Source organism: Triturus cristatus, chromosome 4_2 (assembly GCF_964204655.1).
Source record: "Triturus cristatus chromosome 4_2, aTriCri1.1, whole genome shotgun sequence".
Lineage (NCBI taxonomy): Eukaryota > Metazoa > Chordata > Amphibia > Caudata > Salamandridae > Triturus > Triturus cristatus.
Window position 1 is genome coordinate 37182460 of NC_140586.1, and position 26103 is coordinate 37208562.

The window sequence follows — 26103 nt, forward strand, 5'->3', positions numbered from 1 at the left end:
ACCTCAACTATACATAAAATGTCAGATTAGACAACTCAGTGGAGTAGCCAGCTAAGCAGACTATATCATATGAAGTACCATAAAGGGACCTGCAGAGCAGTTCAAAGCTAACTGCACGTCTGTCTCTTACACTTCATCACCCAACACACTGCCATGAGCGGCGTCACAAAATACGATAATCTCAGTGGGCATCACGCATGACCTGGAAACACTTCAACATAGGATCAAAACACAAACATTCTTCCAACCACAACCCATACATGATGTAGAATGCTACTCATGTAGGGAAGTACTTCAGCGTACCCCATACGTGTAGTGAGTGCTATATAAATGCTGTAATACAGTACCAGACCACCAACTCTAATGACATTTGTACACTGAAGATGGATGTTTTTATACCAATGAAACATGGTTCACATTTGGTGATTATTACACAAAACTGATGCTCTCAGATGGAAACCTACTGCTATTTAGTGACTGCGAGTGAGACCATCGTGTATTGTGGTTCAAAATGACATCCACTACAGAAGGAGCAGTTGCTCTGCTCCATTGAAAAGACACTAACAAGTTCTTGTGTGCCTGCTTTGACAAATTAGCTAGCACAGATTCATTATAATTGAAACCAGACATAACACTAGAATCAGCAAACCGATATTAGATGATATGGGTTGCACACAATGCAACACAAATAATAAATCTGTTCCAAATGTCCTATCTTCCAGTCTTCATTGAAAACTTGGAAACTATTTTAGATGCCTCACATACAACAGGGTTAGTGTATCATATTCATATAAAAGCTGTTGAGAAGGGAATATTAGACACATTTAAATACACCTAAGGAAAACCGCCACAAATTCCAGTGGCGGGCAGCACGGATCTGGCGTGGTGTGTTGGTTAGGGGGTGAGGCAAGGGGGTATGGAGGTATAATAGGAAACAAAAGAAAAGTTCACTTACCTCCTCTCCGCTCTGTCCCACATTGTCTCTCCTCCCCTGAACAGGAAGCAGCCAGCTCCCCTGAGCCAATCACAACGCTGCAATGCAATGTTGTGATTGGCTCCACTAAATCAATCACAATGCTGCAATGCAGTGTTTTGATTGGTCTGAGCACTGTGGTTCGGCGCTCAGACAGGGACTGGGGGCCTGGGCATGTTCTCCATGCAGGCTGTAATGCCTCCTGCATGAAGAACTCGCTAAAGTGTGCATTACTGTTTGGCCAGCCTGAGAGGGCTGGTCAAAGCATCATGCGCACTTTAGTATGCCCACCACTCCTCCCCTGCTGTCAGCAGAGCAGCCCTGCCCCACCCTCATGCTGCAGCAGCAGGGAAGAATAAAATGATAATAACCGAGTTATTATCATTTGATTTTCCTTTCTTTGGGGCGACGTTTCTCTGCCTTAGCGGAGGAGCCACCACTGACAAATTCAGGGATATTTAACGCCTAGATTTTTCAATGGTTTAACACAAACTCTGGCAGTGGGTGGAATCGCACTTGTGGTGTTGCTGATGAAGAAATGACTAAGCTCACTATGCTGAAGAAGGTGCTTAGAGTGTGAATTAAGAAAGAAATGAATGTTGGATTAAGGACTACCCACAAGCACCCTTGCATCTGCTAAAAATACTGAAGACTTGAAAAACTGTTGTGCATCTAAGCATTTCTGTCATGAGAGTTGTCGTTCCAAAAAAGTGCCCCAAGAATGAGAATTGCCACTCCACTGATTCACTGAAGAACAACACCATAAAGAAATGCTGATCTGAAACACTGCAAACTCTGAAAAATACCTAGCTACTGTTTTGTGGTACTGCTATTTAATTTAAATAGACACACTACAAGAACCAAGGTTGGAATCCTCTTGGATCTGGTTACTTATTTAGCCTTTTTCTTTTGCATTTCAGAACTGCTTTTGAGTTATTTCATAAGCGTCTGAGTGTAAAGGAAACACTTGTTCATTTCAACATCAATAAAGATAATTACACTAAACCAAATACAGAAATAATGCTGTGACAAAAAATCTGTAACATTTAAAACGTACAATAATGCACTATTCTCTTTACACACTAGTTTTTGCAGTTGAACCTTTAAGTTTAACAATTAAACAACAAGCATTAAAAATGCAATAGGTCTCGCCTTTTATTAAGTTAAAGCCATTTGCTTTGCTATACAATACCATTAGCAAACCAAATGGCTTTAACTTAATCAAAGCCCAGACCTATTGCATTTTCAATGCTTGTTATGCACTGGGACCACCTCCGCCCCAAACGGGAACCTGTGCACCATATAAAACCGCATTAAAACAAAGATTGAGGATAACACTCCATACATTCACTTCAGAAGTGAAAAGGTCACCAGGGATTTATCTAGTCGAGGAGCCTTTCCTCTCTGAAGCGTGGAAAGGGCTAGCCTAGTTTCCTCCAAATTAAAGTCAATAGAATCAATATCAGTATCCCAGGATTCCCTGTTTTTACTTGCCCGTAATGGATTATCTATCCCCAGTCCTGTTTGAGTCTCTTCGGCGTAAAGTGTACTAAAAAATGTTACCTTGGACATTGGTTGGACATAATAATCTTCATCTATAACCTGGTTCCTACTTCCCTTAGCCACAATATGCCAGAACTGCTTGCTGTCTTTGCTTTTGGCTGCTATAGATAGATCTCTCTATTGGCATTCTTTCCATTCTCTTTTGCCTACATTTTGGACCTTGTTGGTGCCTTTAGTGGGTCAATACATTTTTTGCATCATGAATTTATGGCTCCCATACCAGAGGTAAACTAGCAAATACCTCAAAAAAATGTTCCATTCATGTACAGATATATGGAAACCACCTCCCTAGAGCAGAGACAGGACCTCTACCATAAGTCAATGGGATATCCCGTGGAGATATGGATTCATAAAATGACTTGTACAATCTAGGAAGATATCAAGAGTAATAGCGTGAACCATCAAAAGAGAACACCCCTAAAATAACGCAGATACAAAGTGATAGTGGAAATTCGGTCACAACAGCTGGCGACCTCGTGTGGTTAAGGCAGTCCCATTGCGGGCACAAGCGTGCAGCATTATCATCAAGAAAAGAGCCGCCCAGCAACGGGGAGGTGGCAGTGTGCAGCGATCAGCATACCACGCCCACTGTTAGAAACAAGATTACTTGCCCTTGCAAAAAGACCACTTTTTGCAGCCTCTTGTAAGGGAAGGAATGTGCTTTCACAGATCCTATAATTGGCTCGGAGAGGGGATCTCTTCGCAGGGAGAGAAGGCTTAGTGGTCACGGGAAGAGGGGAAACTGTTACAGATCGAGTTCTGCCGTAAGGGTGAACTTTACTCTCACAATCACAACACTCACCTGACACAGCTCTTAAAGGGCGCTTTGCTTGTGCCCCGTCTGTCTCATTCTATGACCGGCACTGGACCCCAGCGTGCTCAGCCCTCCTACCCCACAGCAGCCATCAGCAGCTCAAAGCCCGCAGCAAGGCCATGTCACGTGACCTCACTGTTTACCGTGCAGTGGCCAGGAAGTTCGAGCGTGTGAGTGTGGGAAGGGCACTGAGCATGGGCAGTACAGAAAGTTGGAAAGGCGCGTACACGTGGGTCTGAAGAATCTCCATCGCTACAATTACACTTTAAGTTTAGCACAGTTACTCGCGATTTTATTATTATGTATTATATTTATTTGTTAAGTTAAGGTGCGATCGGGCCAGACCACGGTACAGAGATTTGCAGTATATATGCGTTGTGCATTACAAACATGTCAACAGACCAGTTGCATTGGAGGGCTCCCTATTTTTTAAAGCAGGAAATACATTTATTTCAGTGTCATAGCTGCCAAGGTTTCAGATTGCTGGGTGTGACTTTTTAATAATTTCAGAGTAATTAGGATTTCAACAACTATGAGTGACACTGCCTCGTAAGCAATATTAAGCAATGAAAACGAGGGAAACAATATCAGAAATTGCACGCATTTGAGGAACGAGAAGCTAAGTTAACTGCTGCAAAACATAAGAAATACAAACACGGTCCGCTTTCACTTTCATCCGTCGCGAAAGCTTTCTTGTCTTTATGGGGCCATGTGTTTGAAACACATGGCCCCATAAAGATAAGAAAGCTTTCACGGCAGAAGGAAGGCAGACAAGCCCATCCAAATGGAACGGCTCAGAAAGCCAGACGAAAACATCACAAACACCTCTTTTTCAATGGCTTGCCACCGTTTAGCATAAACGGTGACGCCGGCCAATTGAAAAGAGGGGCGCGTCTTAATACCCTTTACACAAAATACCCCAAATCATTAAATCTCGCCAGTGAGACTGCGCATGTGCTCAGCCCACGCCAGACGAGACCTAAAAAGGGCGAAAGGGCCAATCTTATCAAATTTCAGAAAATGCCAACGCGTTTCAAGTCCCAGTGAAACTCATGGGGCTCTCATCAGGGTTTCTTAATTTCTAGTCTGGCTTATTGTGTAGATGAGATCTAATAAATACACATAAATAAATGTGTCAGTGCATTGTAAAACCTCGCCTTCTCTCTATTTATATACACCGTTTAATGGAAAAATTACCTGCTGTGTACAGCTTATATTCATCGGTTTTTGGGTTAACCATGAAACATTTCATTTTTAGTGTGCGGCTGCAGGGGCAAAAGAATCAGCGGTTTTAGCGCTAAATGGTGGCTAGACTGAAGTTGTTATAAACTGTTAACGGCAGTAAGGCTGAGCCGCACACCTGAATCATAAAGGGCAGCGTCTTTCCTTTCGTCGAGTAGTGTTTGCTGGGCTCTTTAAAACGATTCTTTCCTGCAGATAACATTTATAATAATATTTTCAATTACGTGTGCTCTATGATACATTGTTAAACCCGCTAGTGCACTGCAACATATTGTAATAGCGGTATAGCTGTGCCGCGTACCTGATTATTAACAGCAGGCGTCTCCCTTTTCATGTGCGCTATTCACCAGTAACGTTTGTGAAACGTTCCGGATAGTTTCTCTCCCTGCAGACAACATTATGACAGTTTTTGAGTTACATGTGTACACAATACACTATTGAAGCCGCTTGGGCGCTGCAACAAGTTATTGTTGTCTTACTTTTCAGGCGTGTATCCTTGCTTGCAACCTTCTTTCCCATTCACTGCATGGCCGTTTCTGTCTCTACAGCCGTAGAGACTTCCTGTTTGCTCTCAGTTATCAACAGTCAATAACCCTGATGGATTATGGGTATTGTAGTTCTTGAATCATTGTCATTAAATTATTTCACGTCTGTGATAATTCCGTCATCTCATTAAGTCCAGAGACAGTGCAATTACATTTTAGGATAATATGCGCTTCTTTTTGGAGGAGAAGCTCTTCCAAATCACTTCCTCTTGTATTTAGCGCAATTCCTGATATGACAGTCTAGCTTAAATCATTTTCCCCATGATTTCTTTCAATATAATGGGAGACAATAGGTGCATTTAGCACTTTCTTTTTGATCCTTGAACAGTGCTGGACGATCCGTTGAATTATTTGTTGATTAGTTTTACTGATATAGATCTTTGAACAGGGACAAATTACAGCGTAGATTAAATTTTTTGTTTTACAGTTCATAAATTCTTTGCGTTTCCATTTGATGGTATTGTGGCAGGATTCAGTACCTTCTAGTGTTAACTCGCACACAGAGCAATTGCCACACTTGTGGTGGCACTGTACAGGTTTCATTTTCCATTGTGTTCTTAAATCACTCTTTGGGTAGTTCGATAACATATCCGCTCTAATGATTTGTTGCCCAAGGGAGATGTTCTTCTTCATTACAAATACTGGTCTTGGAAATGGACACTCGAACCCTTGTAGCAAATGCCAGTTCTTTAGAATTATTTGCCGGAACTTGTTGGTGGCAGGGCCAAAGGTGGACACACATACCAGTCTCTCAAGCGGTTGTTTCACTTTTTTTTGGAGAAGTACTTCACGTGGTTTGAACCTAGCTCTTTTAGTAGCATGTTTGAGTGATTTTTTAGAATACCCTCTTTCCATCATTCTTTGGAAGAATATAGACGCATGGATTTCAAAATCTTCTCTTCGTGAACAGTTTCTACGTACCCTTAGTAGCTGGCCATAAAGGAGATTATCCTTCAGATTTCGCTGGTGCAAACTACTGTGGTGTAGAATTGTGTTCCTGTCAGTGGCTTTTCGATGTAACATGGTCATCAATGCTTCATCACGTGGTACAATTTCAACGTCCAGAAACTTCAATCTGGTCTTGCTCTTGGTGATGCTGAATTTAATATCTTGATGTCTACTGTTCAGCCATCCATGGAACATGTCCAAATCTTCTTCTGTACCTTTCCACAAACACCTGATATCGTCTATATATCGATACCATTGTAGAATACTTCTTTCAAATGGATTGTTATTGAAAATGAATTTATCTTCATATTGGGCCATGTAAAGCACCGCCATTTCCGGCGCGAAGGGACACCCCATCGTGGTGCCCTTCGTTTGCATGTAAAATGATTCCTCAAATTTGAAGTAGTTCTTCTTTAACGCTACTTCTGCCAACCATAGAATAAAGTCAATTGGAACTCTGTGTGGTCTCAATCTACATTCCAGATAAAGCTCTATTACCTGCAAGGCTTCATCTTGTGGTATCTGTGTGTGTATAGAATGATAACATCGAATGAAACCATCCAATACAACTGGCAATCAAATTGTTGGCCTTCTACGTTGATAATAAAATCCATTGTGTCTCCTAGATAGGATGGGACTTCTTCCTTAAATGGTTTTAAGAAGATGTATACATATTTTGCAATGGGCTCCATTATGGAGTCACACCCTGAGACAATTGGTCTTCCTGGTGGATCGTTAAGTCGTTTATGGCAGAAAGTAGATAACAGGGGTACGTGGATGTTTCTTTAAAAGGAAATCGAATTCCTTAGGACCAAGGAAACCCTGCTCGGAACCTTCTTTCAATATTCCTGTGATTAGTTCCTGAATTTGCCGTGTGGGATCCCCCTCGATTTGACGGTACCATTCTCGATTATGGACTTGACTTCTACCCTCAGTTAGGTACGTATTCTTGGGCCATAGCACCAAGGCCCCACCCTTATGAGCTGGCTTTATGACTACCGAATCGTCACTTTTCAAATCACATATGACTTGTTGTTGTTGAGGTGTTATGTTCTTTTTCAGATTGATTTTCTGTTTCTCCAGTTGGCCGATGGATGAAAGCACTACTTTTTCAAACGCCCCAATTTATTTGGGGATTCTGTGTTCCGGTGGCACAAACTTTGATTTATTCGTTAAACCAGACTGTTCACCACTTCCTTTATATTCTTTGCCTTCAAAGAACGCCTTGAGACGAATTTTGCGAAAAAATTAAATTGCTTCTATTTTCAACTTTGTGTAATGAGTGTGTTTGTTTGGGACAAACTTGAGTCCAAGCTCCAGTACAGATTCTTCATCTTTGGTTAACTTTTTGTCAGACAAATTCACAATAGATGTTGTTTTCATGACTTGTAATATTGGCGCCTTGTTCTCATTTCCCATGGCTGGCTGTGGCTTGAATCTTACCCTGGGTTTTTGGTCGCCTTTCTCTAAAAAAGAATGTTGCCGTCTTGAAGGTCCTTCCCTGGGATCCAATTCTCCTGAGGTATCGGACGATGATGATTCTGAAAAGGTTAGAAACCGATTCTTTGAACGTCCTTGGTACTCGGAAAGGGCTCGGCGAGAATCTGTCTTAGTATAGAAATCGTCCTTCAAATAAGGATATGCAACTTCTATGTTGAAAGTTTTAGTGTCCCTTTCAAATTTAGCTATTTTGAAGCTAATTGTATTGTCTTTAAACGTTAATTTCCTTTTCGATTTTCTCAAGGAGAATCTTTGCTTCAGATGTGATTATCTTTGATTGCTTGTGTTAGTGCTTCTAGTTCCTCAACTTCTTTTTTGCAACGTCTTTGGGATGTCTATATGGTGTGCACCATAAGGTCCCAGCTACATTTTGTACTAATGAAACTAAAACCCTTTTTGTACTCTGGGTCCTCAATGAAAATGACGGGGATGTTCTTCACTTGCATCTGAAACACTGAGCTGTATCGAATACCCACTGAGCACCCATTTTCTGCTAAAAAGTTAACATTGTCGTAGATTATAATTTGCATACAATTTGGGGGCATATATTTGTCAAGCGCATGACAGCAGTGTCGTGGGGTAGGGCTTTTGATTGATTATGATGCGTGTTACATGTAAGACAGACCTAACTGTATGTAAACACAACTACATTTAATATTAGAAAAAGTGTGTAAGTGGTTTAGGGCCTAAAGAAGCAGACCGTGATTGGTAATGCTAACAAATCTGTGCGCTATTGCCGTGTTTTCAGTTTAGAAACTCATTGGTTTCTGATGCTGTTGAAACAAACAGGACCAGCTATTCAGTGTGTACTGACTTTGGGTAAAAGGAAGAACTCTATTTATTATCACCTACAAATCAGGCATTCCCTGACTGGTTTGGCTCCAAACCCTCCCATCTATTGGAGTAAATCTCACTAGAGAGGGAGACGGAGCACCTGCCAGCTCTCCTTTTCTCCAAAAAGGGTACATTTCCCTTTCAGGCTAAGAGATTCTACTGGGCGTGGCCCAATAATACCAATGCCCTTCCATTATATTAATATATCCACTGGCCGCCTTATAACACATTGTTTGCCATTTTTATAGCCTCTTGGCAATTTACAGCATCAAAGACCCTCCTGATGGTATCGTCCATGGCTGGTGCCACTGTAGGTATCTGCTTGACCATGCCTCCCTAAATGGCAGAAGAGGGTAATAAATGGGCACTACTGCTGGAGGAAAGAGCTTGAGTGAATATCAGAATCATTTTGATCAAGGCTCTTAGCTGGAAGCATAATAGAGCAAATAGAAAGAGAATGTCTCATCCATTTTATCCTTGCCAATGACTTCTTAAAGAGACCTTGCAGTTTGTCCACTCTCCTGTTTACAATGACTGTTCTCCGCAAGTTGTACATTTGCTCCATGGATCTCTCCTTGGTGGCTCTGGCCTCATGACCTGCCACCATCTTGTGCGAGTACAAGTCATGATATGCATGCCTGTGCACTGATTCCTCACGTGTACTGTGATGTGTGTGTCCGTGCTTGATGACACTGTGTAGCATAAACCTTTTGCGACACCACCTTCTGCTCAACTCCCCTTTGGCCACTTGTGCCCCTGTGCAGCCTCAGATCCTTGCTGACCTGGCTCCAAGGCTTACTACAGTTCAGCTGCTTCACACAGAACTGAGAAAGTAGCCTGGTTGTCATCAATTCATCCAAACATACGCATACTTACAATTACTCAAAAACATTGTACATTTTACATTATACTACCAAACCATACATCAATGTAATCCTTCCTTTCCTTGCTTTACCAAATGCCCTCATCTGGGCTTGTAACCTGCATGGAGTGGTAGTAGGTAACCTGGAATCCTATAAAAAAGTACCAACAAATAAAAATAAGTATTTGTGGGCAGAGATCTTTGAGCTATTGAAAAAATTCGGAAGACTGTTCTAAAGGACTAGGTAGTCAAGCGGGTGGGATTTTACCTTCTTGAGTGGTTTGTTGAGCTGCAGGTTCGCCTGATGGCAAAGTCCTTAATGAGTCAACCAAAATGCAATTTTTGGGACCTCGAAAATGTGCCAGGACAAGTGATGTATTGTTCTTTTATCCCCCATTGTCTCCCTCCCTAATCTGGTAACATTTCATAGTTCTAGGTGCCAGCTGGCATCTATTTCCAGTGGCATTCTAAAGCAGCAGCCCAGAGTTTCAACTCCTCACAAATGGGGTTGCTATACGTTGATTTAGTTTCTTGTAGAGATCTTGTAACGTGTGGTGGTATCTTTAAATAGGAGTGATAAGTGGTCATCACTCACCCTTATTTCTCTTTCAGGATATCTTCTTTCAATGGCCCCTGTAAATCACATGGCATCTTCACGCCTTTTATGGCTGATCCTCCTCATCTGCAGCCATCTCTGCCAGGGTGACCTGAAGTCCTATGCCTCGTCCAGTCCCTTCAAACCCTCTGTGCTTCCTGTGACAAAAGATGCTCCGTACAAAGACCAACGAGGTATTCTCCATGATGCCAATGTAGATGGCGGGCGTGGTCTTTTCCGCGATGCAGAGGAGGAGCAGAGCTACTACCTTCAGCAGCTCTTCATGCATTATGGTCAGAACGGCACCCTGTCCTTCCATGGACTGACGAGCCTCCTCGAGAACCTGGGGCTTGGCCAGGTGCAGGTGGTGGAGATCCAGCACGAAGATCTCGGTCACGGGCACGTCTCACACTTGGACATCTTGGAGGTACAGGAGCAGAAGCATGTCCACTCTCACTCCAGCCTGGAGCATGCTGGAGAAACTGACATTAATGCCACATCCAGGTAAAATACGCCCCTGCAGATAGTGGCTTGCTCAAATGTATTACACTTGTTTTACCCTGCAATTTGACGACCACTTGCACCTCTTGTCAACAATGTAAATGCCTTTCTGTTTTATTCCGTAAAATAAGCTATGGCGCGCTTCTGCAGGGGTTATGAAATAGTAACGTGCAACAATGTCCGATTGGGTATCATTAGGAATTATTACTCATGCTTTAAGGAATACCAAAACTTCATGTATTGTACAGCGCCACAAAACCAAGAGGATGTGACAGAATCACCCCTTTATATAGAAGATTCTCAGATCATATACACTTTTATGCAGCAAACCTAACTAAACTAAAACCAGTGAAATGAGTGCTCCGTGTGAACACACAGTTAAGAATTTGTGCAAAATTGAAAAAGGGTTTAGAAATGGACAGGTGCTTCCTACGATTTCACATACAAAAAACACTTGGAACCGCTGTCCTAAAAAAAAAAACAAAGGAGTGGGAAGGGGACAGCGTAGTGCATAGTCCAGGGGGAGGGGGTTCTGCTTGGCAGCCTTCTGCTGCACAGAGCATGTAATGTTCTGAGGTGATCTTGTGGAGAGGTTTTAGTCATCTAGGGTCAATTTGCACTATGCTGATCGACAGCACAGTGTATTTATTTATTTATTTATTTATTTTAAAAGTTTTATATAGCTCGAACATGACCCATAAGGGTATCACAGCGCTGTACAAAGGCATAGATAAGATTGGCATTGTTGCCTGCGAGTCGGAGCTGCGTAGCAGTTTTTAATGCTGAGCACTATCTAGTGTGAGATGGTCCATTTCTGCATGGCCTTTCCTTTCTTCGCCCCGACAAACCCAAAGAATAGTTAATCATCCACCTGGAACTCTCTGGTACAACGAGAAGAAGATGGCTTTGCTGCTTTTAGATCTCTTGGCAGCATTTGAAACTGTTTCCCATCCGATCCTGATGCGCCGTCTGCAGGACATCAGGATAGGTGGGATCGCCTGGACCTGGCTGCATTCTTTTCTATCAAACAGATCTTAGTCGGTGTGGATGCCACCATGTGTTTCTGACTCAAAGTCCATTGAGTTTGGGGTTCCCCAGAGCTCTGCCTTGAGTCAGACATTGTTCAATATCTATATGTCTCCGCTGGCAACGCTGGTGGAATCCTTTGGAGTGCAGGTCATCTCACATGCTGACGACATGCAGATTCTTCTCACTTGGGGCGGTTACATCTGTAGTGCCCATTGCAGATTTGAAGCATGTCTCTCAGCTGTGTGTCAGTGGATGTGCCAGAGCAACATTCAGTGCAAAACAACCAAGACAGAGATGTCCTGACCTTTTGTAGGGTGGCGAGCTTTGGCCAAGTTCTGCTCCATCTCCTCCGATTCCTACTATGGTAGTGAAGAACCCCGGAGTGAAGTTTGATAGTAACTTGTCCTTCAAACTGCAAGTGGAGAGCACAGTTAGGACTTGTTTTGGCCTTCTGGGTTACCCTAGGAAGTTTCTGTTCCTTCTCCCTGCCTTTTGTCAGAAGACTAATCCATGCCCTCATAACATCTCGGCTGGACTATGCCAATTCACTCTACTGTACCTGCTCAAGAGACTCCAGTTGTTGCAGAATGCTGCTGCTAGGCTCCTGTTGAATATCTAGAGGAACGTTTCTGTTCAGGCCCATCGCAAGGAGCTACATTGGCTGCCCATTTGGGCGAGAGCAAAGTTGAAGAATTAGATTCTCAATATGTATCTCAGCGATTTTTGCCACTATTTGCCCTCCAGAACCCTACATTTGGCTGACTCACTGCTGGCTGTGGTCCCTAAGACAAGGAGGAAGAAATGGGAAGGATCCTCCTTTTCTGGGCTAGCCGTTGCTCGCTGGAATGCTCTCCCTCTGCACCTGTGGGTTATTAAGGATGTGGGCTCTTTTAAAAGTAGCCTGAAAACCTGGCTTTTCAATGAAGCCTTTTAGTTTGTGTCCCCTAACATATAAATTGTGGATCAGTGGGCTACACACCTGCAACGCTGAGACACTCCTTGAAGTATCTGTGCACTTTATACGCTCCACTTTGATTTAGTGATTGATTTGGTATGAGCAATGGAGAACGGCAATTCTCTTTTTGATTCCAGGCTGTGGACGCTCTCCTCCTCTTTGGAAGGGTGAGGCGGAGCAAAGAAGGTAGGCAATGTGATGGTCTGGTCTGCATGAAAAGTTATCACTTTCGCCAGGATTAAGTCACGTCTTCTCAAAACCAGTTTGTCTGGGAAAAAAATTGTGTAAGGAGGGAGCACAGAAAGTGTTTGCAGTAAACTAACTCTACAGGGCCTCATGTCACAGGGTCCACAAAACCATCCTGCCCTGCTTGTTGCAATTTCACATGGTGGTGGTGTTGTCCATGAGCACATGAACTAGCCTTCCTTTGAAGGAAAGAAGAAAGGCGTTCAGTGCCAGTCAGATCGCTCTCACTTCCAACATATTTATGTGGCGCTGAGACTTCGCCGGAGATCAGAGCCCTCTGATCTCCACCTCCCCAGAAGGCTGCCTCAGTCTAGAAGTGATGCATCTGTCACTACAGTCCGCTCTGGGTGGGGAAGGGAGAGGACTCTGCTGCTGACCCAATCATGATTCATTAGCCACAACGGAAAATCTTTCATAGTTCCTTCCGATATCTCAACCAGGTTGGAGAGATTCACCTGATGCTGTGCCCACTGGAACTTCAGGGTCTCCTGCAGAGTCTGCAGATGCCAGCAAGCGTGTTACCAGCAGGATACAGGAGGCCATGAGGCTCAGAACCCTCAGTCATTCTCTCTGAAATCCAGGATAGAGGCTGAAACATCGCTCTCCTAGCCTAAATACACTGGACTCGTCGTTCCAAAGGATAGGCCCATACTGCAGTGTGTCCAGAACAGCTCCGATAAAAGGGGAGTGCCTAAAAGGGAATCGGTGGGACTTTGGCATGTTTATAATGAACCCCAGTGACTGCAGTAGGTCTGCCGTAATATGGAGGTGGTAGACTGCCTGGGGTGAGCCCACCTTCAACAGCCAATCATTGAGACTGGAACTCTGACCTCCACAGGTGAGCTGAAACCACTGCTATCACCTTGTTGAACCCCCGATGGACGCTTGTAAGTCCGAAAGGGAGTACAGTGAACTGATCATGCTCATTGCCCTGCATGAACCTCCATTAAAACCTGTGGCAGGCATGGAAGTAGGCATCCTGAATGTTCAGTGCTACCATCCAGACTACAGGGTCGAGGACCGACCGATCCTGAACTAATGTGAGAATCTTGAATTTCTCCTTCAGGAAAAATTAAGAGATGAAGATGTAAAATAGGGTAGAGGCCGCTGTCCTTCTTGAGCATCAGAAAGTAGCGGAAATACCAACCACAACCTATTTCTGATGCAGGCATCCACTTGATGGCTCCTCTGGCCAAAACAGCCTGAATTTCCTGGTGGAGAAGTGGTCCTCCGTCAGCCGCTCTGCGGATGGTGGAATGGGTGGTGGGGTTTCCAAGAAAGGGATGGAGAAACACCCGCTGAACAATTTTTTGTATCCACTTGTCTGATGTTATGAACTAGCAGCGGGGCAGGTGATGTCGGATTCTCCCTCCCACTGGGTGCTCATGATGGTACAAAGGCAAACTAAAGTGGTTTTAAGGCTGTGGCTGCTGGGAGTTGTGGACTGGGTGGATTTCTGGCTTTGTGCTCACGAGGCTTGTGGGAACTGTGATCCCAGAAGGACTGGGAAGTCTGCTGGCCTATGTGGCTGGAATGGGCGCTGTTGGTAGCCCCTACCATAGCCACAGAAGACACGAAAGGCAGAATGGGGTTGACATGGGGCCATGGAGAGTCCCAAGGACCTGGCACTGACTTAGCTGTCATTAAAGCCCTTCAGCCCTGAATCTGCTTAGTCTCCGAAGAGATGGGTGCCATTGAAGGGCATGTCCATAAAGGATGCTAGGACACTGCCTGAAAAGCCAGTAGATCTCAGCCAGGCATGGGTCTAAGTGCCACTGATGACACAATAGCTCTGCCTAGTGAGTCACTTGTATGTTGTCTGCAGCGAATGGTGAGCTTTGCTGCATTTCTGCCATCTTCAACAGCCTGTGGCAGTATGGCTCACGCCTCTTCAGAGACCATGCAAAAGACACCCAATTGATGGACGGAATGCAGAACAAATCAAAACATTCACCCCCAGTCAAGAGATCTGGGTTAAATCCATCATTGTTTAGCTCACCATGCCACCCCAGTTTAGACCTGGCCATATGCAAATCAGTCTCGACCCTGTGACTCATGGGAACAGTCCAGCACAAACTGCCAAGCCAGGTCCTCCCTGGACCGTAAACCAGCATCCTAGAACCGGTTTTGGGGTTTCACCCCTCATCAGCCAGGATAGCGTGAATCCAGTGGCACAGTGAGCCCGAGACCCACGTCTGGGCATGCCCGGCACACTTAGGGCGAGGAAGCAAAAGACACACAATTTGATACACAGAATGCAGAACAAATCAAAACATTCACCTCCAGTCAAGAGATCTGGGTTAAATCCATCATTCTTTTGCTCACCATGCCACCCCAGTTTAGACCTTGCCATTTGCAAATCAGTCTTGCTCCTGTGCCTCATGGGAACAGTACAGCCAGAACTGCCAAGCCAAGTCCTCCCTGGACCGGAAGCAAACATCTTAGGACCGGTTTTGGGGTTTCACCCCTCAACAGCCAGGATAGCTTGAATCCTGTGGAACAGTGAGCCCGGGACCCACGTCTGAGCATGCCCGGCGCACTTAGGGCGAGGAAGCAAAAGACACAATTGATGGACGGAATGCAGAACAAATCAAAACATTCACACCCAGTCAAGAGATCTGGGTTAAATCCGTCATCTTTTGCTCACCATGCCACCCCACTGCCACTGGAGTCAAGCTATCCTAGCTGATGAGGGGTGAAACCCTGAAACCGGTCCTAGGATGCTTGTTTCCAGTCCAGGGAGGACCTGGCCTGGCAGTTCGGGCTGGTCTATTCTCATTAGGCGCAGGGTCAAGACTGATTTGCATATCGTTGGGTTCAAACTGGAATAGCATGGGGAGCAAAAAAACAATGGATTTAGGCCCAGATCTCTGAACTGGGGTGAATGTATGACACTGTTCTGCATTCTGTCCATGAATTCTTCAGAGACCAGGGGCAGCACTTGTGCAACTGAATCCCAAACCGTGTGGTTGTGCCCAAAAAGTATGCAGTGTTCACCGACCGCACTGCAATGCGTGTGGAAGAGAACATCCTCTTGCCAAAGGTGTCCGGTCTCTTGAATTCCCTGTCTGGTGGTGTGGTATGGAATGCACCAGGTTTGACCTTGGAGGTGGAGGCCTCGACAATGAGACTCTCCAGGATGGGATGCTGTGTGAGTAAAGCTGGGTCCCCTGGAGCAGGCCAATGGCATTGGGCAATTCTGTTCTCAGGCGGCCCTGTGGTAGACTTGGCCCAGGTCCTGAGCAGCACATCTGTGAGGCCTTTGTTAAAGGGGAGAAAGGTTGTGTGGGGGGGGGGGGCAACACCGGGTTGAGGCACCTCTCTGAAGACATTAGTCTTGACTGCCACCGAGGGGTGCATAGGGTACAAGGCTTCAGCTGCCCTCCTCAATACTATAGCAAATAAAAGAAATAAAGCCCCTTCTTTGGTAGTCGCACTAGAAGGAGAGACCTGTCCAGTGTCTGGGGAGATGTCCAGCCCACAGGCATCCACCAGTTTCTCGTACCACTTATTTTTGGATTTATCTAGTGGGTGTAACTATAGGGATTCTCAGATCTTCCCCAATCATACTGCTTTCCAGGCCTGTCAGAAAAATGAGGGACTAGCTCTAACTCGGAAGGTTGAGTTTTAACCAGAGTCTGTTGGCCGACGCAGCTATAACTCCGTATTGGAGTTGGATAGGATGAAGGGGTCGGCACATTGGTAGCACTGGGAATGACATTGCTGGAACGGGCTCCAGAGATGGTCATGGTCTTCTGATCTGTCGCTACGGATCCAAGCGGCCTGACTAGCACGGAGGGCAACCACCGAAGGTGTTCCAGAGGAGTCATCCCGCCCAACAAATTAGGTGCATGGCCTCATAAAAATTCTATTCTCACAGTTGGGCGGGAGTTGCTCCAACTCTAGGAAACTAAGTGAGGTGAGGAGCAGACCCAGAGGCAGTCTCAATGTGAGAGAGCAGGGCCTCGAGTGATGTAGTTCCCACTCCTCGTCCGAAGATTTGGTTAAGCATGATGAAGTTGAAGAGCTTTTTTTGTTTTTTTGGGGGGGGGGGGTGGATTTTTGTGGAGCTTACCCGATGGATGACTACCGGCGCGCAAAGGTACAGCTCGAAAATTTTCCAGATCCAATCTGACTCCTGGGGAATATTTTAAGGTAAGGATTTTGCAGCTAGAAGTCTCTATGAGATGAGGCAGGGCTTTATGAGAAATTGAAGGACTTAGGACCATATGTACAAAGTATTTTTGTATTCATAAATGTAACAATTGGGTGTTTGTGGCGGTAAAAATGTTTTTTTGCAATATAATAAACCGATTTTGCCATTGGGTAACAGGTTGCTAAATCGCAAAATAGGTCCAGAAGGGCATAACAAATCATTATTTGGAAGGAGCATGTTTAGGGCAATCCTATCCAAATCGGAATTTGTTATGGTATGTACCAATGTTTTACAACACAAATCTGGTTTGCAAAACATTGAAGTTTTACTGACTCCCAACATGAAGTGGTAAGCCGTTTGCAAAAAGGGAGGTGCCAGATTAGGCTGCTTTTAAAAATATATGAGTATATTTTAAAAGTTGTCACGGGCATGAGAGGACTTTTAATCTCCTGAGGCGGAAGCCGGGAGAAACACTTGCTAGTTTTTAAACATTTGGGTGTAATATTGTGTGTTTTAACTTACCATTCATTCTCCCTGGGCATCCCCACGCAGCGGACTCTAGCGCTGCCGCGGGTTACTATTTTGCTTGCCGCCATTTCCCGGGAGCACACAGGCCACGCCCACTACCGTCAGGCCACGCCCCCCCCCCACACTTAGGTACTCAAGGCGCGCTGAGTACGAGCGCGATCAGAGGACTTTTAATCTCCTGAGGCGGAAGACGGGAGAAACGCTTGCTAGCTTTTAAACATTTGGGTGTAATATTGTGTGTTTTAACTTACCATTCATTCTCCCTGGGCATCCCCGCGCAGCGGACTCTTGCACTGCCGCGGGTTACTATTTTGCTTGCCGCCATTTCCCCGGAGCACACAGGCCACGCCCACTACCGGCAGGCCACGCCCCCCACATATTATAAAATATGTGCATTTCCCGGACGCGCAGCGGACGAGCGCAGCGGGCGTGCCGTCTGCGCGCCGAAGGCGCGCCTAAGGCAAGCCCGTCTGCGCCCGTCCGTGCCTGGACAGGGCCGAGGGCCATGCCCCCTACATCTCAGCCACAATATGTCAGGCATTATAGCGCGGAAGCTCTGCTTAGTATGAGGTCTTTGGGAACTGATTGTTGCTCGCACGTCTATCATGCTACGGACCTTCCAGTGATCTGTCCGAGGTGTAAACAAATCCTCAAACCTACTCAGGTTCGGGATGTGAAACAGGATTACTGTATGTTTTTGCTAAATTGCAGGTCCCTGCCAAAACATAGGGTGGAAATTGCCCTTTTGTTAGAGGAACACATGCCAGATGCAGTTTTTCTCACTGAAACGTGGCTTGCGTCGGACTCTGATCCTGTCTTAGTGACAGTCCTCCCTCCAGGCTTCCAAATTACTCGGCTGGATCGTCCTGAAGGGAGAGGAGGAGGCCTAGCCATTATATATAAAGAGCAATTCCACTGTCGAGTAATTTCTGAAGTAATTCCAGAATGCGAGAGCTTAGCATTCAGTCTGGAATTCTCCCCTAACAACTGCTTCTCAGGTACGGTCATATATCACCCCCCGGGACCCCCTAAACAGTTTCACAATCTTCTTCCGTCGATTGTGGCTGAACGGGTTAGCACTGCCTCTAATTATACTCTGCTAGGGGACCTTAATTTTCATTTTGATACTTCTCTGGACCGCACTGCTATGACACTTGTAGATGATCTAGCTGCACTACAATTAGTCCAACGAGTGAAAGCACCTACTCACATTAAGGGCCACTTACTGGACCCTGTGTTCAGTAACTGTACAGACCTTGTGGCCGGGCTGCCTATTTCCCTCCCTTGGACTGACCACCTACTTGTGCCTTTCACCTGGACCACACTCAAGCCACTCCCCTCTAGACCCACTGTAAGGAATGCCAGATCTTGGGCGCGGCTACCTGTTCGTGCCTGGGCAAGTAGACTAGCGATTGACCAGCCCTCCTACAATGAGGACCCATGTTTGGCCAATTAGGAATATGAAGACTGGCTCGCACAATCCCTTGAAGCCACTCTCCCCTTGGGTAAAATCACGTTGAAACGTTTTCATAAAACGGCCCCCTGGTATTCAGAGGCGCTTAGGGAAAAGAAACGCCACTGCAGGAAAACAGAAAGACGGTGGCGTTTAGACTACTCTTTGGAGGAAAAAGCCCGATATAGAGAGGCAATTAAAATCTATAAAACCGAGGTTAAATTTGCCCAATCTGCATACTTTTCTGATAAAATCATACAAGCCAAGTCCAAGCCTAAGGAAATTTTTCAAATATTGAAAAATCTTACTAAACTTCCCTCTTCTAGCATGCATCAGGACAAAACAACAGCCCACTGCAATGACTTGGCAGAATTTTTCCACCAGAAAGTTAATAAAATCTATTCATCTTTCCCCTCTATAGCAATCGTTCCCATAGCTCAGGGTCAGACAAATTTGGGGGATACTCCATCTCAATCCTTGATAATATTGAATCCCTTTCCTCCACTAGATCCTGAATCTTTGGATTCTATAGCCCGCAAGGTAAAATCTGGGTCTCCGTGTGATCCAGCACCTCCAGAAGTCATGATGTTGGCATCTCAGGTTATCCTACCGACCATCATGGACCTCCTGAATGCCTCCATCATCTCTGGTACTGTTCCTCCTGCCTGGAAGCGGGCCATGGTTCGGGCTCTGCTAAAAAAAACTAATCTGGACCCCACTGATTTCAGTAACTACCGGCCGATTTCTCTACTTCCATGGGTGAGCAAAATTCTCGAGAGATACATCAACCTCCATCTGGTGAATTTTCTCGAACAACCAGCTGTTAGACTCCACCCAGACGGGTTTCAGACCCAGACATGGAACAGAGACTGCCCTACTGGCAGTCACTGAGGAAACCAGAAAAATCTTAGATCAAGGGGCATCAGTGGCAGTGATCCTCCTTGCTCTAAGTGCGGCATTCGATACGGTCAGCCACGGCACCCTGCTGAGCCGCCTCACGAGTGTCGGAATAGTTGATGGAGCATGGCTATGGCTCAAATCCTTTTTGAGTGACAGATCCTTCCAAGTTTTTGATGGAGATACAGTATCCATGAGCAGACCTTTGAGGTGTGGAGTCCCACAGGGCTCCTCCTTAAGCCCCGCGCTTTTTAACATCTACATGAGACCACTGGCTGAGGTTGTCCGTCCGTTTGGAGTTAAAATAATTTCTTACGCGGACGACACCCAGCTAGTGGTCTCCTTGGCGCAGGAGGCTGGTCTGTCAACTTCAGGTGGGCTAATAAAATGCTTAGAGGAGGTAAAGGGATGGATGACCTCCTCCTCCCTCAAGCTCAATGGGGACAAAACTGAGCTGATGCTCCTGGGTCCCACAAATCCCACCTTCTTCATCTCCTTGTGGCCCTCTTGTTTAGGTGCTCCCCCTATACCCAAGGACAATATTAAGAGCCTTGGGGTTTGGCTTGATAAAACCCTCTCATTAACACCCAGGCTACTAAACTCTCGGCTACCTACTTCGGACTTTTTAGGATGTTGAAGAAAGTCCTCCCTCTTCTACCTGTGGAGGCAAAGCAGGTGGCCATTCAAGGCTTGATTCAGTCCCGTTTAGACTTCAACAACGTCCTTTATCTCGGTGCCCCGGAATACACCTTGCGCAAACTACAGATAGTTTAGAATTGTGCGGCTCGCACACTGCTCCAGCTGCCGCGCAGACAGTCAGCCAAACCTGGACTGAGCAGGCTGCATTGGCTACCAGTGCGACAAAGAATCACCTTTAAGGCCATGTGTATTTCTCACCAGGCCTTTTGGGACACAGGACCGATGATTGTCCGGCACCTAGTAAAACAGTACCAACCCAGCAGAAACCTCCGCTCTAGCCAGGCATGTATGGCCATAGTCCCCAGAATAAAAAAGGTAAGAGCTGGCGGCAGGACGTTCGCCTACAATGCCGCCAAGACATGGAATTCACTTCCTCTTCATCTTAGGTCCAACACCAACCTCTCCTCTTTTCGAAAACAGCTGAAGACTTTTTTGTTTAATGCCCCTCATTAACTTCCCGCTATTTTTTTCCTCTGGCAAGCAACTCACTCTGGCCTCTAGCGCTTGGACGCCTCTGGGCAGCAACCGCGCTATATAAATTTACTTTTCATTTCATTTCATGGTGGTCTGCGGAAACTAGTAGGCCACTATGCCTATGATGGGCAGTAGTGAGTCACAATCAATCAATCGGTGAATTGTGAAGCGCTCTACTCACCCGTGAGGGTCTCAAAGTGCTGGGGAGGGGGGGGCGGGGCAGCTCTGAGTCAGCTGAAGAGCCAGGTCTCGAGGCTCTTCCTGAAAGTGTGCAGAGTGGGGAGCGTCTGATGTTGATCGGGAGCTCATTCCAGGTCTTTGCCGTAATGTAGGAGAAGGCTCTGCCACCCGCTCTGGCTCTGCGGATGTGTGGGGTTTCAGCGAGGTCGGCGGAGTGGAGGTTTCTCTTGGGTACATGGAAGGAGACTCTTTCATTGAGGTATTTTGGTCTGGTGTTGTGGAGGGATTTGTAGGCGTGGGTGAGTAGCTTGAAGGTTACTCTCTTCTCGACAGGGAGACAGTGGAGGTCTTGCAGGTGTCGGGTGATGTGTTCATGTCATGAGATGCTGAGGACGAGCCTGGCCGCTGTGTTCTGGGGTGGTCTGTAGTTTGTGTAGCAGGGATTTGTTGATTCTGGCATAGAGGGCATTTCCGTAGTCTAGTCAGCTTATTATGAGTGTATGGGCGACGGTCTTTTTATATTCGGAGTGGATCCATTTGAAGGTCTTGCGAAGGATGCAGAGGGTGTTGAAGCAGGTGGAGGCGACGGCGTTGATCTGTTGGCTCATGGTGAGGGAGGAGTCGAATATGATGCTGAGGTTCTGGGTGTGGTCCGTGGGGGGTGGGTGGGTTGCCGAGGACGGAGGGCCACCAGGTGGTGTTCCATGCTGAGGCGGTGGGGCCGAGGATGAGGACTTCGGTCTTCTCCGAATGGAGCTTCAAACAGCTGCTGCGTATTCCAGGATGCGACTTCTTTCACTCCTTCCCGGAAGCTGAGTCTGGTGGTGTCTGGTTCCTTCGGGAGGGAGAGGATGAGCTGGGTGTCTTCTGCGTAGGATACTATGCTGAGTCCATGCTGTCTGACGATGGTGGCGAGGGGGGGCCATGTTGATGTTGAAGAGCGTGGGACTGAGCGATGATCCTTGGCGTACTCTGCAGTTGATAACTGTGAGTTTGCAGAGGAAGGGTGGGAGTCTGATTCTTTGGGTTCTGCCGGTGAGGAAGGAGCAGAGCCAGTCAAGGGCGGTTCCCTGTATGCCGGCGTCATGGAGTCTGGGAGTGAGAGTGCGGTGGGAGACTGTGTCGAAGGCTGCAGAGAGGTCTAGTAGGATGAGGGTCGCGGTGTGGCCTTGGTCGAGGAGTGTGTGGATGCCGTCTGTGGCGGTGAGGAGGGTGGTCTCTGTGCTGTGGTTGCTGCGGAATCCGGATTGGAAAGGGTCGAGGATGGAGTTCTCTTTGATGAAGTTCAGCAGCTGGACGTTGACTATCTTCTTAGTGACTTTGGCTTCGAAGGGGAGGAGAGAGATGAGTCGGTAGTTTTTTAGGTCTGCAGAAGGTTTCTTGAGGAGTGGCTTGACTTCAGCGTGTTTCCAGTTGTTGAGAAATGTACCGGATTCAAAGGTGGCATTTATGGTGCATCGTAGCTCGGGTGCTATGGCGGCGGTGGCTATGTGGAAAATATGCAGCGGGCAGGGGTCTGTGGGGGCTCCTGAGGGAATGCTTTTCCTGGTCGTGGCGGTGTCTTTGGTGGTTACTGGGGTCCAGGCGGAGATGGTTGGCTGGATGTCATTGCTGGAGGGTGGAGTGGTGTTGGTGTCTGATGTTTGTTTGCTGAATCTGTCATAGAAGAGATTTTGATTTTCAGATGGAAGTAGGAACTGAGCATGTTGCAGAGGTCCTGGGAGGGTGTGACGCCCGTGGCTTCGCTGGGGGATTTGGTGAATTCCTGGATGACACTGCAGAGTCCCTTAGAGTTGCTGGAGTTGGCGAGGATTTTGTTCCGGATGAAGGTCCTTTTGGTGGTACTTTGTCATGGCGTTCTTCTAGGTGGTCTGGTCTTCCACGGTTTTGCTGTTTCTAAATCGCTTCTCGAGATATCTACAGGTGCATCTGGATTCTTGAAGGTCTGTGGTGAAACAGGTGGCTTTCATGGGGCGCTGTCTGTCTGGGTTGTTGGGGGGGCGAGCTTGTCTGTGCAGTTGGCGATCCATCTGTGTAGTTCTTTGGCTGCAGAGTTGGCATCAGTCGAGGTGGGAGGGGGATCGTGGTTGAGGATGGAGTTGAAGTGCTCTTTTGTGACCTGGCTCCAGTTCCTTTGCGGAGGGCGTAATGTAGGTTTGCGAGTGGTGGCTTTGTCGAAAGAAAAGTGTACACAGTGGTGATCCGTCCAGAGGGGTGGTGCGGTGTGGCTGAACTGGATGTTGTTCCCTCCTGCAAAGATGGGGTCGAGAGTGTGTCCTGCCTTGTGTGTGGGGGTGGTGACGAGCTGTTTCAGTCCGATGTTGGCGAGGTTGTCCAGGAGGACGGAGGAGTTGGGGTCACTGAGGTTGTCTAGGTGGAAGTTGGGGTCTCCGAGCAGTATGTAGTCCATTGAGGCGATGGCTTGGTGTGCGATGATGTCGGTGATGGTTGTGGTGAACGTGGTTCGAGGTCCTGGAGGTCTGTAGGTGAGGTTGCCGCGTAGGGTCGTTCGGGGGCTGGTCTGAGTCTGGAAATGGAGGTGTTCCGTGGAGCACGAGGAGTCGTTCGTGCTGGAGGTGGTGAGTCAGAGGGAGTTCTTGTGTACGATGGCGAGTCCCACTCCAGGATGGGTAGGGCGGTCTTTCCTCTGGATCTTTATCCATCGGGGATGGTGGTAGCAATGTCGGGGCGGAGGTGGGGTTGATCCAAGTTTCTGTGAAGAAGGTGACTTCTAGTGAGAGGGTGTCCCAGAGGTCCCAGATTTCTACTGTGTGTCGGTGCAGGGAGCGCATGTTGAGGAGGATGCATCTCAGGGCTTCGGGTGTACTGGTGTCTGGAGGGAGGGTGGTGGCAGATTGTCAGCCGTGTCGGCAGGACAACTGGCTGTGGGTGGTGTTCGGCATAGACAGCTGGCAGTTGTTCCTTTCAGGTTTGGGTGCGTGGAGGGCAGCTGAGTCGTAGCAGTGGGTGGTTGGAGAACCAGGGTCCGTGGTGCTTGTCGCAGATGGGTGCCGACTGGCTTGCCTTCGGCGTTCCAGCGGTGCGAGTCTGCTGCACATCCACACAGCGGCCACCATTAATTAGCGAACAGGGGAGGGAAACGCAGATGGGAGGTGGGAGCAGGAACCGGCAGGGGGGAGGGGCCACGGGGGCAGCATGAAAAGGGCAGCAAAATGGGTACAGAGAAATGGAGGACACAACAGAGGCATAAAATACAAAAAACAGGTGCAGTAACAGAGACCACAGAAAAGACAGGCAAAATACAGTAAACCGGCACAAATACAGACAAAAAGACAGTCAACAGATATCGCTGGCCAGCAGAAGAGCAAGGCTCTCCCACAGGACCACTAGGGATGAGGCGCAGGCAGGTGCCTGCGGGTGGAGGAGGCCCTCGAACACCTACTTGAGCAGAGAGGTGTAGGGGGCAGCGGCGCAAAGATGGAGCTGCTGGGGCAGAGAGCAGAGTTCCCTGACCAGGAGGTCAGAGGTCTTGCTCCCTATCTCCATAAATATTGATGAGTTAGGTCGGATTGTGACCCACTATGATCCAGAATTTTGTGAACCAACCTATTTTTGACTTCAGTATTTAAAAAAATTCCACACTGGTCACACAAATACTGATTGTGATGTGCAACCAGTATATTGCGTCCATTGTTCTATACATCTGCCTCTTATGTAGGAACATTTAATTCCTGGTAGTATCCCTAAAGTACCGCATTTGTTTCAGATGGTACTAAATTGGTACTAACGATTAGTGTCCGCATATACCAAAGATTACATTTATTTATGGTATATTTCAAAATGAGGAATAGTTTGTCCTTTCTATTAAGTGTTAATGCCTTATTTTGTTTTTTCTTTGTATGTTTAACCTTTCTACTGTTTATTTTTGATAGATAAAATGTTAGCTTTTCCTATTTGGTTTTGAACAATAATTAATTGAATTATTTTTCTTGATATCCTCTTTTTTAAATTGCCTTGAAACACTGCAAGTAGAAATTTCATTAACTTTACTGTTCTGACTTAATAAACTTTTTAAATACAAATGTGAGTTACCAAGTATTCCAGATATCTATCCTGTAACATTATAAGCAAAATTCATTAATATGTCTCAGCAGGTCTCAGTCTGTGAAAATTTGGACAAAGCGAACAACGGCTAAGCCAGAAAAGACCCACATCGTTCAGACGACGGCCAAAGCTGGGAGGGAGTTGGCCAACTCCGACCGTGCACGGAATCCACCATCTTGGAGCAGGCAGGAACAAGTGCAGGTCGGCCATCACTGGACCAGGAGCAATATCATTGAGAAGCTCTTATTACTGGACCACTCTAACTACAGCCACCTGCATGGAGATGTGAGATGTCATTTTAGACCCATTTCTTCTCTGATTGGGCTAGGCTTGCTTTTGAATACTACACTTTTTAATGTGTAAACAAAAATCTGTATATGCGCTGCTAGAGGATCAGGTTTGTGTCAACAAGAATAGTCAATCAAATTCCATAATTCTCCTGGAAATGGTAAGCTGTTTAACATCCATTTCTAAAGTTCTGGCGTGCAGTGCTAAGCAAACGGTGATATGCAGGCACAGTAGTGGTATGAATTTTTTCCGCTTAAAATTCATCAGACGAATCCAAAAAAGAGGAAGAATGGCTCCTTTGTCACAAATTACTCAACATACCTGGAAACCAATGCCAGCTCAGATGTCAGGTCAACTAACTTGGAGGGATTGTGTCTTTGATGTAAAAAATATATAATCTAGTTAGAACTGCCAGCAATTTGAAAGAGCCAACAGGATGCAAGTTGTAATCAACTCCATCTTTTTCCCAGTCATACAATCATTGCAGCATTCATTTGCTGTGATCATCTAGAGAGAGAGAGAGAGTTGTGTGCAAGTAATCTTTATATTTCATTAAAAACTTAGATGGAAGGATATTTATGTTGGGAAGTTTTCAGTGCATTTTTCACCCAGATACCTGGTCCCAAGTCCTCTTAGTCTTATTTGTGTCCCTTCACTCTTACACTTCAGAATGTCAAATCAATGTTACTTCCACTTGGTAACTCATTTTCTGGTGGATACTGTATCTGCCGACACATTTCTCACCTTTTGAATGGA

The 26103-nt window shown here is 46.3% G+C and overlaps 1 protein-coding gene across 11 annotated transcripts in view; it reads left to right on the forward strand.

Annotated features, from left to right (window-relative positions):
• The window catches only part of SLC39A5 (solute carrier family 39 member 5), a 211576-nt gene that overhangs the window by 46846 nt on the left and 138627 nt on the right, over positions 1 to 26103 (forward strand). For 5 of the 11 annotated variants that reach the window (XM_085600323.1, XM_085600324.1, XM_085600319.1 and 2 more), the window contains exons 2-3: positions 9894 to 10380; positions 25110 to 25344. In XM_085600323.1, coding sequence (XP_085456449.1) covers positions 9908 to 10380; positions 25110 to 25344 — 708 coding nt within the window. In that variant the 5' untranslated portion in view covers positions 9894 to 9907. Of the gene's footprint in view, positions 1 to 9893; positions 10381 to 25106; positions 25345 to 26103 lie in introns of all 11 variants that reach the window. The other 6 variants (XM_085600328.1, XM_085600317.1, XM_085600320.1 and 3 more) reach the window with 3 other exon arrangements.